The following is a 14,971-nucleotide window of genomic DNA, read 5'->3' on the forward strand; positions in this document are numbered from 1 at the left end:
CGGTGGTTGCGCATGCCTTTAATCCCAGCACTCGGAAGGCAGGGGCAGGCGGATTTCTGTGAGTTCGAGGCCAGCCTGATCTACAAGAGCTAGTTCCAGGACAGGCTCTAAAACTATAGTGAAACCCTGTCTCAAAAAACCAAAAAAAATAAAATAAAATAAAAAAAAAAATAAATAAATAAAAATGCATTGGAGCTGAGCAGAAGAATTAACTGAGACTTTAAGCAGATAAATAGAGGAAATAACAGTGGAGTACATACCAACTGTTCAAAGGCTGCAGCTCTGTTTTGATAAAATGTAGAAAGGTCTACATTCTTCTCAGTAGGGCACAAGCTAATTGCCTCAGTATAGCACTGAATAGCTTGTTCATATTTTCCTGCTTTGAAATATTTGTTGCCTTTGTTCTTGGCTGCTTGGGCTCTATCCAGAGAATTCTGAAATGAAAAAAAACAATTATTAAGAACTGACATTTAAGAATAAACTCAGACCATAGTGATTAAACAAGCTGATGAAATAATATGGGAAAATAGGGTGGCTGTTTACAGTTTGAAACCACTCAGACTTTTCCCCCCAAAGATGAACACGTTAAAGGGTCACTTCTCTATCACTTCTGCCAATGCCATAAGTAACAACTTTAATGTTTTCCAATCAAATGGGTATAAAAAATGTTTCTCAGCCAAAGCTCTACCACTGAAGTATAAAATAAAAACCATAAAAATATAATCCACAAGTAAACATATTAAAAAGGAAAAAAAGTATAATTAAGTATAATTAACTTAATAGAGGGGCTATATTACAACAAGCACAGCTGAGGAACAAATTAAGTATAAGGCAGGATCAAGGAAAACTTCCAGAATTCAATAAAAACAGAGGATGAGGTAAGAAGTTTGAAGAAAATAAGCAAGTACTTCCAACATCCACCAAGTTCCCTGAAGGAAAGACATAGTGAAAGACGGTATTAAAAAATTAGAAAAACAAAACCCATACACTTTTAAAACACATTATGCTGGAATTTATAGCAACAATTCCAAAGACATTTAAGTAGAAAAGAAAATCAGATTAACTACAATGGAAAAAGAACAAATCAGGTAGAAGTTTCCAACGTTAGGTCCTGACAAATAACTCTGAAGCAAGAATTTCAACTCAAAATTCTGTAATTTGACAAACGAATGAAGTTAAAGACAGACACATATAACAGTTTTAATGCTCCAATGAACCTGGGGCAAGTGAATGACCAATGCATTGAAAGACAGAAAGAATGGCACAAGAACAAAAAGGAAATATGGCAATAATCATTACACTCATCAGTAATAAATGTGAATAGGTGAGTCTGTGATTAAGATTTTTAAGTTGGGGCTGGAGAGATTGCTCAGAGGTTAAGAGAACTGACTGCTCTAACAGAGGTCCTGAGTTCAATTCCCAGCAACCACATGGTGGCTCACAACTATCTACAATGAGATCTGGTGCCCTCTTCCAGCCTGCAGGCATACATGCCAGAACACTGTATACATACCAAATAAATCTTTTTAAAAAAAGATTTTCAAGTTGTTTAAAAGTAAAACTAAGTGCTGCCTGAATAGATGACTTAAAGTAAAACAATAAAACATTTAAGAAAGGAAAAATAAACATTATAAAAGGCAGTATCTAAGGCCCACTCTTAAAAGCTGTAGATAGAACACAACATAGAGTAAAACAATAAAACATTTAAGAAAGGAAAAATAAACATTATAAAAGGCAGTATCTAAGGCCCACTCTTAAAAGCTGTAGATAGAACACAACATAGTTCTATTGATAAAGGTACAATCTGCTCAAATGTATGATTATTGATCTTTTTGCTTAATAAAACTTACAAGTTTGACTGCCCTTGATAGTAAGTAAAAATGAAAAACATTATTTTATTTAGCATAGAAAATCTCCACTGTTTTTGAGTCACTGGAAGCCTACATTAGGGACTATTTATGTAGAAAACAATGTGGCATAGCTATCAACATATTTGAGTTATTCTATATTTTAACTAAAGACTTTCAGATTAAATAAAAAGGACACTCACTGGCCAATGTACAGGACCCTGTTTCATTGGCACAAACAGGCAATGAACTTCTCCTCATACTAAATCACAAGAACTCAAGGAGAAGCAGTGGGAGCTAGGACTGAATGAAGAGGATGGGAAGGGATCTGGAGAAAGCAATACAAGAGTTAAGAAAGGGGATAGCACTTTTCATTTAGCAAAATGCATGAAGACCAAAAAACTGAATCTCAACTAGCTACTTACTTTAATTCTTTACTTTTATTCATATGGTGTGTTACATGAATAAATATCCATGCACTACATGAGGCCAAAAAAAAAAGATATCAGATCTTCTGAAACTGTGATAATATACGGTTACTAGTCATAGACATGTGAGGAAGAGACCTGGTCAGTCATCCTCATCAACGTAGACCATGAAACCCAATATGGACAAGTTCAACAGAGCCACCATATATGCTTTAGCATTGCCAGAACATAAATTTCAAAAAAATTCATTTCACTATATGGGTGCTAGAAATCAAACTCAGGTCGTCTTACATGGGGAACAAGTATTCTTAACCCCTGAATCATCACTTCAGCCCCTCACTTAAGTTTCCTTTTAAAATTATCTGGATTTCTTAAGTCTATTTAACTTCCTTATTGTACTACTGAAAATAAACGGTAGTCTGAAGACAGAGTTGAAAAAGAATCCAAATATACAGACAAATGATGAACTACCTGACAAGCTCTCTTCCGGAGAGCCACTTAACTATAGAGTATCACAATGGTCACCACCACACCTCACCTTCTGACTCCCAGGACTCCAATTATTTTCTGGCCCATGGCGTCTCCAAAATGGCAACACAATAAGGATAGTAATGAGAAGCCATTTTTTTGGCTTTTTGCACATGATGGACTTTAATCACAAAGTGCTGCTAACAACAAACACTAGCCTCTGCTATACCCAAAACTAGACTTTTCAGGCAAAAATTAAACGTATCGAGGGAAAAGAAGATCATAATAAACTTTTTCTTTTTAAATACTGGGATTTTAATTCCATCCCACGGAAATCTTTTTGTACTGCTTTTCAAGGGCATTTCCCTCACTGTCTACACTCTCAAGTTATGTTAAATAACTTTAGAATTAAAGGCAGAAGTTGGGGGAAAACCACCTCAAAACAACTCTGAAAGTGTCTCTTCACAAATGAGGAATATATACAAGAAGATATCAAACCTAATGGGAACATCATGAGAAGCTAGTTCTATATTTTCATGTGACTACTGATCTATCTGAAAGCTACCAAAGTTATTAAAAGAAACTTTAACATCATTTAACATTACTGGAAGCAACTTGATTTTGGTAATCTTTTCGGAGTGCTATAAATTTTATAATTAAATTTTATGAAGTTATTTCACCTGAGTCTTTTATCACAATTAGTTTTATTACATGCTGGCCGCATGCATGCAACTTTGGTAGGTTTTTAAAGAACATTAGTCTTGGTGACTCAGTCCACAGCGTGTATGCTGTATAAGCATGATGACCTTAAGTTTGGTCCTGTATAAAAAGCAGGGCATGCTGGCACTGTGTAATCCCGAAAACGGACAGTCTGAGACAGGTGAATCCCTAGGGCTGCCTGGCTGCCCAGTCAGCTTAGTTTAATCAGAGCCCCAGGTCCCAGTGAGAGAACCTCTCTCAAGAAACAAAGTGGACCGGCTTCTGAGAAATGATACCCAAAACTGACCTCCAACCTTCACACCCATGTGTGTGTGTGTGCATGCACACTCACAAACACCAATCTTACTACATGCTAGCATTGGTAGTCCCACAGGGAAGCTCAGACAGATGGCTTGATACCAGAACAGTGGCCAGCCTAAAAACCTTGGGAAGGCTTGTTTAATATTAAGACAAAACTAAAATCCCCTCAGTCTCTGTGGAATACAGTTTGAAAAGACTGTCTCCTATGTTCACTTTCCTCAAAGAAGGCAATACAAGGCAATAAATTTAATCTTTGAATATTGGAAAAGAATATAAATAAATTAAAGATGTTCCTTTCTGCTTATTATGTCATACTACCAATCACTTAAAATTATAAAATTTAATGTTTTCTGTCCCCGTAAGTTCTTTCTCCTCATAATGAGTGAATCAGCAGTAATGCCCATGTAATTCTAATAAATCAATCCAACAAATATCTGGATCAAAAACTAGACAATCACAGAAATGATGATAAAACAATTTATCAGTTACTGTCATAACTATTTATGAAATATTATTATATTTTTGGATTGTGAGCCTAGCCTTTAACAGCTGAGCTATCTCTCCAGCCCACTTATGAAATATTCTTAAGAGCTTCATACTGAAGACATAAGAGGTGCACTTACTTCCATTTTATGCATAAAGCCCCGACAAAATTAAAAATATGCTTAAGGCAGAATTCAAGCTCCATTGATCTGACTTAACTACATGTTACTTCTATATTGTATGGCATAGCTGACTTGTATTTATAAAGGATGCTTTAGAAAAATTAAGAATCTTCATCAGTAGAACAACACTCATCATACCTGCCCCATTTGCCTGCACACACAAACCAAAACAAACAAAAACAACAACAAGAGCAAACATAAACACCAATGCTTATACTCTGGACCTGAACAAAGGAAACACTCAAGTATGATGTTCACTACAGACTTACTGCATGCAAATGGAAATCTCTAGCACAACCAGATCTTTTTTCTTTTTGCCAGAAAAGCAGAATTTAGTTCATGTTGTTTATATGTGGCAGCCAGAGGTTGATGTTGGAATATGTTCCTCAACTGCTTTTCTACTTTATTTTTTTGAGATGGTGTCTCTCACTGAACCTGATGGCACTTTCGTCTAGACTGGCTGGCCAGTGAGACTCTATGATGCACATGCCTCTCTTCTCCAGTGCTAATGTCTACAAATGCCTTCTATGTGGGTACTAGGGATATGAACTTGAGTCCCCATACTTGATCAGTAAGCACATTACTTTCTGAGCCATATCCCCAATCTCTAAATTCACAATTACACATTTGTCTCTCCATGTCCATGGATTCAACAAACTATGAATGAAAATATTCAAGGGAGAAAAACAAAACTTTAACTCCTGTTGGCATATATTGTGATTAGGCCTCAAAAGATTGGTATAAGATCTTGAACATATACTACACATACACACTTTTGTTTTTATTATTCCAAAAGAGTACGTAAATTAACTCTCTACCTAACATCTATCTACTTTGTATTAGGTATTACAGAAATCTCAATAAGACATTAGGAAGACTATGCATATAAAATATGATGCATACTTTATGCAAAAATATAACAAACACACATACACATACTACAAGACACTCAAGCACCACAGATTTGGATATCCCTGGCACCAATCCTTTGTAGACACAGAGACACGGCTATATAATAAATAGCCAATAGGGTAGTCTTAATCCCAAAGATACATGCTACATACTAGTATAGGAAACAAGAAAATGACCACTTTTCAAATACTGAAATCTTGATATAAGCAACACATTAGACCAGTAGTAAATCACAGCTGACAAGAAAATAATTAGTTCAAGAAATAGCAACTACATATGCACATAAATCCAAACATGTGGGTAAAATAGAATCAAAAGCAAGTACCTCAGGCTATACATTTAGGAAACAAGGAAAAACATTAAACATGTCTTTTTTCTCTTCAACAAACATTACTCTGTGCTAAAACTTATCAGATAAGAGGCAAACGCTGCCCACCAAGTCTTGAAGAGGCAATCCTCTGTAAAGCAAGTCACAGTTTGCAAAAAAAAAAAAAAAAAAGTTCTAGGTATTAGGTTTCAGCACCAGTAAACTGTTAGTGAAAGTTGCTTATAATCTTCTCTGAAACCAAAATGAAAAAAAAAAAGTATTTAAGGGAGGAAAATATAACCCAAAAGAATTAATAGACAGACTTTAATCCCAACACCTGGGAAGCAAAGGCAGGCAGATCTCTGAGTTTAAGGCCAGCCTGGTCTACATAGCAAGTTCCAGGACAGTGAGAGATATACAAAGAAACTTTGTTTCAAAAATTAAAACAAAACAAAAAACAACAAAAACCAAAGTAATAGACAAAGAAATGTGCAAGACACCAGAAAAGGACTGATAGCTCAAAATACTTCTCTTGATGTCATGATCATGTTACAGAGTGCGTTCAAAGTGATATACAATTGGCAATAACGAACTGCTATAAATTCCTAACAAATATATAAAATTAGCTTGTAATTGTTTTTTAAAGTTGACAGATTTTAAGCTGAACCATATAGGGTTCTTCATTCATGAATTTATATACTTATGCCTATAAACTTGTAAACACATTATAGTTGAAGACTAGGTTCAATCACCTGCCATGTGCCATGCACCGCATTAAGTTCTGAGAATAGAAATAACATAGAGTCAATCCCAGTGTTCACAGATTCAAGATTATAGCAGTAAAGGCAGGAATACATTCTGGGGAACTATGAGATCACAAACACAGGGATTCAGAAAAGGTGAGAGGACTTCACTGCTGGGTATTTTACAAGAATGTGAGAGAGAACAACCAAAGACCAAAATCAACAGCAAATGGTAGCTGAGTGCCCAGAACTCAGGCAGGATAGAGTGATAAGGTTAAAGAGGAATCAACTGCATGGAGGAACATCATTCAAAATAAATAGAACTTATCTGCACTGGAAAGCATTACCATTTTAAGCATGGGACTCATGGGATTTAATCGAATAGTGACACTGAAGTAGAAGACTACAGTTGCCCTTCTCTTCCCACACTAAAATCTATGGATGTTAAAATCCCCTGTACATTATTTGCATATTACCTAGGTATATCCTCTAGCTTACTTGTTTTGTTTCAGTGGCAGAGTCACGTTCTTCTGCCCAGGCTAGTTTCAAATGTATGGGCTTAAGTAATCTTCCCAAGCAGCTATGACTACAGCCCTTTCATGTACCACTTCCCAAGTAGTGAACCTCTGATCCTCCTTCCTCTACTTTTGAGTAGTAGGATTACAAGCAAGCATCACACCTGGTTTTATGCAGTGCCAGGGACCAAAGCTTTGTGTAAACTAAGCTAGGCAAGCACTCTACCAACTAAGCTACAATGTCCAGTCCTCTCCTGTGTACTTTCAATCATCTCTAGATTATTCATTACCTAGTACAATGAAAGTGTACGTAAATCATTACTTTGTAGTTATCTAGGGAATGGTAAGAAAAATAATCTGTACATATTCAATAGTTGTGTAAGTTTTTTCCCCCAAATATCTTTGATACTCCATTTGTTGAATCCATGGATAAGGCAAATATGGATAGAGCTGACTGTAATAAAAAATAATAATTAAAAAAAAAGGTAACAGCTATTCAGTTGAGAAACGACAGCAGTGAGAATAGAGTAGTCAGCTACTTAAGGCATGATGTAGAATATTCCGTTTTAACGGTAAAAAGAGATAGTGATGACACCCAAGACTCTGCCTGGTCCATTTTATGAAGCACACTAATTAAGAAGAGGTATGATTAGAAAAAAAGAGGAGACTGAAATACTTGTGAGACAAATGAAGATTCCCTTTAAGTTAGACCTTGTGAGAAGTTTGGCTAACATTCATGGAATTAGTAGAGTAAGAATTCTCACAACAGAACCATGAAGGTTATTAAAAGGAAAAAAACAGTAGCCAGCAAAGAATATTAATAATCAATAATATTTAGAAAAAGAAAATCAGGAAAATGTCTCACCAATAGAAAATCTTATTAAGAGAACAGTATAAAATATTAGTGATAAGAAAACTATTATTTATAATAAAAGTATCACCAGTAACCCATGATAATTTCTTTTAAAAATGACTAGAGCTAAGCCTGAGAGTGTATTCCCCTTTAATCCCAGTACCTGGGAAAAGGAATCATGGAGCTCTCCGAGTCTTGGGCCGGCTAGGCCTAGAGACATTGCCTTTAAAAAAGGAGGGGACTGTGCAGTGGTGCACGACTTTAATCCCAGCACTCAGGAGGCAGAGGCAGGTGGATCTCTGAGTTTGAGGTCAGTCTGGTCTACAGAGCGAGTGCTAGGACAGGCTTCAAAGCTAGAGAAACCCTGTCTTGGAAAAAAAAAACCCCATAAAACAAACAAACAACAAAAAAGGGGGTGGTGGTGGAGACAGCTCAGTGAAGAGCATACACTAACTGCACTTGCAATGGACCCAAGTTCTGTTCCAGTACCAATGCTAGGAGGCTCACAAATGCCTCTAACACCAGCTCTAGGAGAATCTTGATGTCTCCATCGGCACCTTCACTCATGTGCACACAACCATACTTGTACACACACAAACATGTAAGTAAAAATTAAAGAAATAAACTAGACACATCCTTTAGGAAAAGAGAATAATTTCATTTCAGCTAACCCTTTCACTAACGTGTGGAAATAATATCCTGACATAGATCTGTGGTTCCCAACCATTTTATGTGTTATAGTATCTGTAAGGCTAAAAACCTTGAACATCACAGCAGCTACTTTCTCTAACCACTGGATTTAACACATAACTGAATAGAAAGTTACTATGAAATTAATAAAGTTAAGAAATAAACACTGCTCTTAAACATTAGTGCAGCTCAGATACCAGGTTTCAAGTGCATTTGTTAGTCCTTTGCGGTAGCTCAAATCTAGGGCGTGAAAGTGTCGTGGATAAAATAAGAAATCTTCCAATTTTGCAAATCTGTAATTCAAGTTTGAAAAAGCTACTGAAGCAAGTTGGAACACTGGTAAATTTTACAACTGCTTAAATGGAATATGATTTTATACTTTACTTGAATCTTAGAAACTATCAATCATCAGATGTTTTCTTTAATGTTACCTTGAAATTCTGATTACTTAAAACCAACATGAAGAACTTTGCATTTTTCTTCCATGATTCATATCACACACATAAACATCTAACTCAAAAGACAGAAATACTGCAATATCTCTAGTTCATCTTACATTTGGGCAAACTTAAGTCCCAAGACAAAACTAAACAGGCTTTCTATTCATTCCAATACTGAACTCTGAACAGGTATCAGCTGATCCCTTAATTCTCTTTAAACTGTAGTGACTGCTCAGCTGGAGAAATCACTCAGCACTGGAAACCTTCTAGTGCTCTTCCAACGGAAACAAATGCTTGTTCAGCTACAGAGGAATTCCTCCAACCACAGGGAGCACATAAATTAGGACGAGAAGGCAGTGACACTTGGACATTCATAACGACTCTGAAGACATTCATTTTTAAACGACAAAAATAGTCTTCAATATTTATTGTTTACCAACAATTAAGGGCATACATTTCCATTAGAAAATGCGAAGATTTTTAGTGTTGCCTTGCTAAACAATAATTTAGTAATTCCAAACAAGATTTCAGGAACACATCCCTAAATTCTACATGGTGCAGTAAGAAAATGGTGCATGCAAGTGTTTTGCTCTGCTTAATTTTGGGACAAATATAATAACAATTTTAAAGTAGTTCAAATTACACAGAGTATTCAACAGAAGTCAGGTCAATCAAAAGTATTCCTTATAAAAACTACAACCCACTCATAAAATATGAAAATCATTATTACTGCTGTAGAAAATACTGCAAAACTAAGGAGAATTTAAAGAAATCTAAATTCAAAAAGAGAACTGACAGATTCTTTCAAAACCAACAGTAAAAGTATGCCATGAATAGTGACTAACACTACAGTGTGTCATACATAAAAACCATTCGTTTTATTTTTTAATTATGTGTGTGCATGCGCTCATTTATGTGCACCCACGTGCAGGAGCCCCTGAAGGCTGGAGGTTCTGGATCCCCTTGGAGCCGGAATTACTGGAGTAAGCTGTTAGGCATGGGTGCTGGGGACCTAACATCTGTCCTCTGCAAGAGCAATATACATTTTTAACTGTTAAGCCATTTCTCCAGGCCAGCTTCCTTATTTTTAATTTAATTATATTTATGATTACTACAAAACCAAGAACTTTTATGTAACTTTCATTTATCTACTATTCCATATTAAAATTAAATAGAAATTTTATAGATGAAATTTTCACATGTACAAAATTTCATATACATGAAAATGAATAGATAACCAAGTTTTGACAACCACCTTCACTGGCACTCACAATCAATCCAGAAACAAGCACTTAGAAGTCACTTTTGCTAAAAATACACTTAAAACTTCACCCTGGCCCAAAAGGTGACTGAAAATAGGATAAAAGCCTAACATATCTGCAAACATTTCGTCTGTCACATTCAGTCCAACTAAAGGCAGAGGTTTCATTGTCCTTAACCTTTTTCCTCGAGTCACCTTGGATTCCAGTAAGAATAAAACTTCAGAGGGCAGAGCACCCTTCTGATGAGGGTAATTATCCTGGATGCTGAGTCCACACCCTGGAACACAAGTAATCATCTGGTAGGAACCAGATTAATCCCCTTAGGAACCCTTCATCCAGCCCTCCCACCACCCCTCAGGAGCAGACTGGAGACAAAGGTCAACCACAGCACTTCTTGACCAGAATGCTTAATTCTGCAAACATCTAGTCTGATTCTTCCTCTACTTAAGCCTTAAGTTCTTGCGAGCAACTTAAAGACATGCTTGGGGGTTACTGGAACCTTCTGTTTTTTCCTCTTTTCAGCGTTGACACACTAAATCAATCTCTGCTTTTTACCATTACTTATTCTCTGAAACTGGCTTCTTGGAGTTGGGCAGTCCAGCACAGTGTGCTGGGGCTGCCAGTGCCCAGGCTTTCATCCTAAATGTTAAACTTTGGTTTAACATTTTTAGTGCTGGTTGAAATAGAAGGGACTTAATATTTTAATCCTCTTGGTCTACTAGAATGACAGTGAGATAAAGTGGGATTACCAAAATAAAAATGCTCCACAGGCCAACCTAGAATGACATCTCCTCAGTTCCCCAACAAAGTTATTTCTACTTAGAAACAGGCTATTTCCCCATAGGAGAGAAGAAACGCTTTTCTTTTGGGCTAGTCCAGCGATTCACACACGGCGAGGACTATCTCTAGTCACATATCAGAACTTCTGAAATTACTTTGTAAAATAAGCAAATAAATAAATAAAATGGGTCTTTAGTTCGGATGGAATGATTGACTGCCATTCATTTAGCCGTACACATTTTTTCTCATGAACATAAGTGTACAGTACACCGGTTGTTCGCGTATAAAGGATTTACTTGTGTATATACCTGGAATTATTACCGGAAAGTCTCTGAACTCGATTTACTCTGGTAATACCACCACACAACTCCACCAGAGCCAGAGAAAGTCCCTTATCCCACTCATATCTCAGGCCATGCCAATGCTCCACACAGCTGTCAGGTTTGTCAAAAAGATTTAATAGATCACCAGAACAGACCAAACAGTTCATCACGTCAATGCTGCTCTAACACCAGAGACTTTTCCAGACACACCAGGCTTGGAAACATGTGTACAGGCAAGTGAGTAGAAAATTATGCTATCAGCCAAAGAGACAGTGGCTTATTTCCTATATACAAAGCTACCTAATGAGTTTCCCCAATTTTATCCTGCAGCTGTTCACCTCCCTCTTCCAAAAGAGAAATGGTTCGTTGGTTATTAAACGGTTCTTAGTAAGTTCTGGCCTTGGGAATCACAAAAGGAACTCGTGTCAAAAGTCCAATCGTTCATGAAATTTGCCTTTCTTCGCTTAATAGAATTATTTTATTTGTACGTGTTTCCCATACCTACCCCACGAGGGATAAATGCTGTGTCACTGAGAAGAAAACTAAAAGATTCTGTTGGATCCCAGAGGGCACTATTAAAGAAAACCTCTACGCTAGCCTGCCAGGAGCTGTTACTCCATTCCCTACAAAAGCAACTAGAAACGACTCTGAAGTCCTTGCGGTCACTGGGCAGTTTCCGACCGGTGGGAGGACCCCTCACCCGCACAACGGGTGAAGGTAAAGCTGTCTCCGCTCGTTCCCATATCTACGGCCCGGGTGGCTTCTCACCATTTCCAGAGAGTCACCAGAACCGTCGGGGTGGCCGCTGCCTAGGGCCGGACTGGCCCTGCCCTCCGGGGTCTTTCGTTCGCTGTTGCGCTTCAGGCCGCCGCTTTCGCCCCGGCCTGCCGCCTCCCGGCGCCGCCGCCTTCGGCTCCACAGGTACATGGCCCCGGCACCTAGCAACAGGGGCGCCCCGATGGCCAGAGCCACGTGCCATCGCGGCAGGGTCCCCGCGCCCGAGCCGGGGCCCGCAGTCCCGCTGCCACCGCCCACTCCGTTTCCAGACCCGGGCGCCGCCGCCGCCGCCAACGCCGCCTCCACCGGCTTAGAGGCGGCCATGACGACTGTCCTCCGCCGCCGCCGCGCCGGTCGCGGGCGCCACGGTCACCGGGCAGCGTGGGGAGGGAGCCGGGAGCGTGGAGGGAGAGAAACGCGCGAGCGAGCACGCCAGGCAGAAGGAGCGGACGACAGAGAAGGGCCGGAGGTCACCGGAAGCCCAGGGCATGCCGGGCTAGACCCGCGGCTGTGCCCGCCCCTAGCGAGCGTGTTGGGGAGAATCACTTCCGGGGAAGAAGGCTGGGCCTGAGCCGGGTGTTCTGGGTGGCATTTCCCTTGTGCCTGGCGCCTGCTTAGAATCACTTGGAAGGTCGTAGGTGACGGCTGACCACTCCTCCTTCTCCAGGGTGGACGGACCGGTGGCACTGTCGCCAGTGGAGCGAGGAGGGGTGCTGTACACAGCGAGATTGGGGTGCGCAGGGATCAGCGGAGGGACAGCTCTCAGGGGCGTTGTGAGTGGGCGGGAGTGCAGAAGAAATATAAAGGGAATTGGCCGGCAGGAACGGTGGGGCCGGCCGCCCAGTCGGTTGGTAGGGACCCGTTATGAGGTTGTGGCTACCTTGGTGCCTGTTAAAAACCTATCACTGTGAGTCGGGCGGTGGTGGTGAACGCCTTTAATCCCAGCACTCAGGAGGAAGAGGCAGGCGGATCTCCGTGAGTCCGAGGCCAGCCTGTACAGAGTGAGTTCCAGGACAGGCTCCAAAGCTACAGAGAAACCCTGTCTCGAAAAAACAAACAAACAAACAAAAAAGACTAAAACTATGAGATGAAAAGGTGAGAACACTGTGCTGTATAACCCAGCTTCAGCTTCATGTCTCTGCAGTATCCAGACTGTACTTTGGATGAGTTTATAGTTACCGGGGCAATGGCAGAGGACAAAGACTAGATGGAAACTGAGAAATGTAGGTTGACTAATTGACTAATCGAAGTGACTGGAAGGTGCCTGTGTGCTCCAGCTGCAATAGTTATAAAGGCGGTGCGTCTGTTAGGAAGCTTTCCGAGTAGAGACTGTCTCCGATGGCCTGGATCCAGTCACCTTGACGTCTGTGTCTTAAGTGGAATATCACGTGACATCCCAGTTTATAGACTTTTCCCTGGAGCACATATGCCTGTCACAACACTCTAGTTTGCTCACTCTTTTGAAATAGTTTTCTTAAACCTTCTTCCTTGTTCCCATCCATCGTTTCCTTCCTGAGCACTGGGTCAGGTCTCAAAAGATGAAAATTGCCGTGCATTCTTTTCTTTGTTTCTTTTCTTTGTTTCTTTGTTTCTTTTTTTTGAGACAAGGTTTCTCTGTAGCTTTGGTGCCTATCCCATAACTAGCTCTTGAAGACCAGGCTGGCCTTGAGATCTGCCTGCCTCTGCTTCCCCACTGCTGGGATTAAAGGCGTGCACCACCACCGCCCAGCTGGGATTAACATTATTTTCAAGAAGAAAAGACAAGCATGAATAAATAAATGTTCTAGACTATGGCTCTTCATTTCAGGTTTGAACACCTTTGTTATATATATATATATATATATATATATATATATATATATATATATATATATATATATTGAAAAGACAAGGAGAAGTGCCCGCATGGACTGATTAAAATAGGACGACTCGATCTGAGACTTCAGGACTGTGCCTTTTCTCTTGCATTAGTGAAATGTTTCCATTCCCACTAGCAACAAACTAAAAATGGTAGTGTAATTGAATTGATCAAACAGAGATTCTGATCCCAGAACTTCAAAAGAAGAATCTGTTGTCCTTTAAGTAATCTTGGCTGCTTCAGATCAACAATAACAACAAGCATTCTCCACCTGTAATTTCACATTTTTCTGTGTTATCTTGGAGGATTATAGGTTCCCAATTTGAATAAAACATTGGAACTAAAACATTTGAAAGTTTTCATCTTTATATTGTGTATGTGTGTGTATGGGCGGACCCGTGCTATGGATCATGCATGGTAGGAACCTTTAGGAATCACTTCTATCTTTTGGCCATGTGGGTCTTGGAGATCAACAACATGGCTACATCATCAGATGACAGTTTGTGTTTCTTTCCCATATTGTCATCTCTTTGTTTTTTTATCAGCTACACAGCTCGTTTTGATGCCTTGAAGAGTAGGAATCATGGTATAGTAACCATTGTACTCCTGAACCTGTTACCAAATAAGATATATAATGGGAACTTGTTAGTTTATTTATCCGTTCAACACAGTGCCTGAAACAGTTAATGCTGGATAAAGGGTTAATAAAATATTTAATGAACAAGTTGCTGGCTGCTCCAGCTTTTCTATGCTAGCGCCAATATTACTGACCACCACTAGTACAGATATCAACTCAGTTGCTTTGACTGTACCCCAGGTAGCCCTCTTCTCTCAACTACCACCACCGCTATCACTGCTTGTTCCAGACTTCACTGTGCTGTGGTCCCTGCCCCTCATCTTCACTACTGCTGCTTCCACTGGGACCTGATGGCAATGTGCTTCATATCCTACTTATGATATGTAGGATCCTATCTTCCTGAGCCTTCCTGATGATAATTATTGCTTGATCCTGATGGCTTCTGCCTTATTAAACTTCCATCAAATCTTCAGTTGAGTAGGTGGTACTACCTTACTTGTCAGGGG

The 14,971-nt window shown here is 39.4% G+C and overlaps 1 protein-coding gene across 1 annotated transcript in view; it reads right to left on the reverse strand.

Annotated features, from left to right (window-relative positions):
• The window catches only part of Tomm70 (translocase of outer mitochondrial membrane 70), a 33,751-nt gene extending 21,263 nt beyond the window's left edge, over positions 1-12,488 (reverse strand). The window contains exons 1-2 of the mRNA XM_048422654.3: positions 12,022-12,488; positions 261-434 (exon numbers count right to left, since the gene is read on the reverse strand). Of these exons, the coding sequence (XP_048278611.3) occupies positions 261-434; positions 12,022-12,354 (507 nt within the window). The 5' untranslated portion in view covers positions 12,355-12,488. The remainder of the gene's footprint in view (positions 1-260; positions 435-12,021) is intronic.
• Positions 12,489-14,971: the final 2,483 nt, after the last annotated feature.

The sequence above is a fragment of the Myodes glareolus genome, chromosome 2, assembly GCF_982192425.1.
Source record: "Myodes glareolus chromosome 2, mMyoGla1.1, whole genome shotgun sequence".
NCBI classification, from domain to species: Eukaryota; Metazoa; Chordata; class Mammalia; order Rodentia; family Cricetidae; genus Myodes; species Myodes glareolus.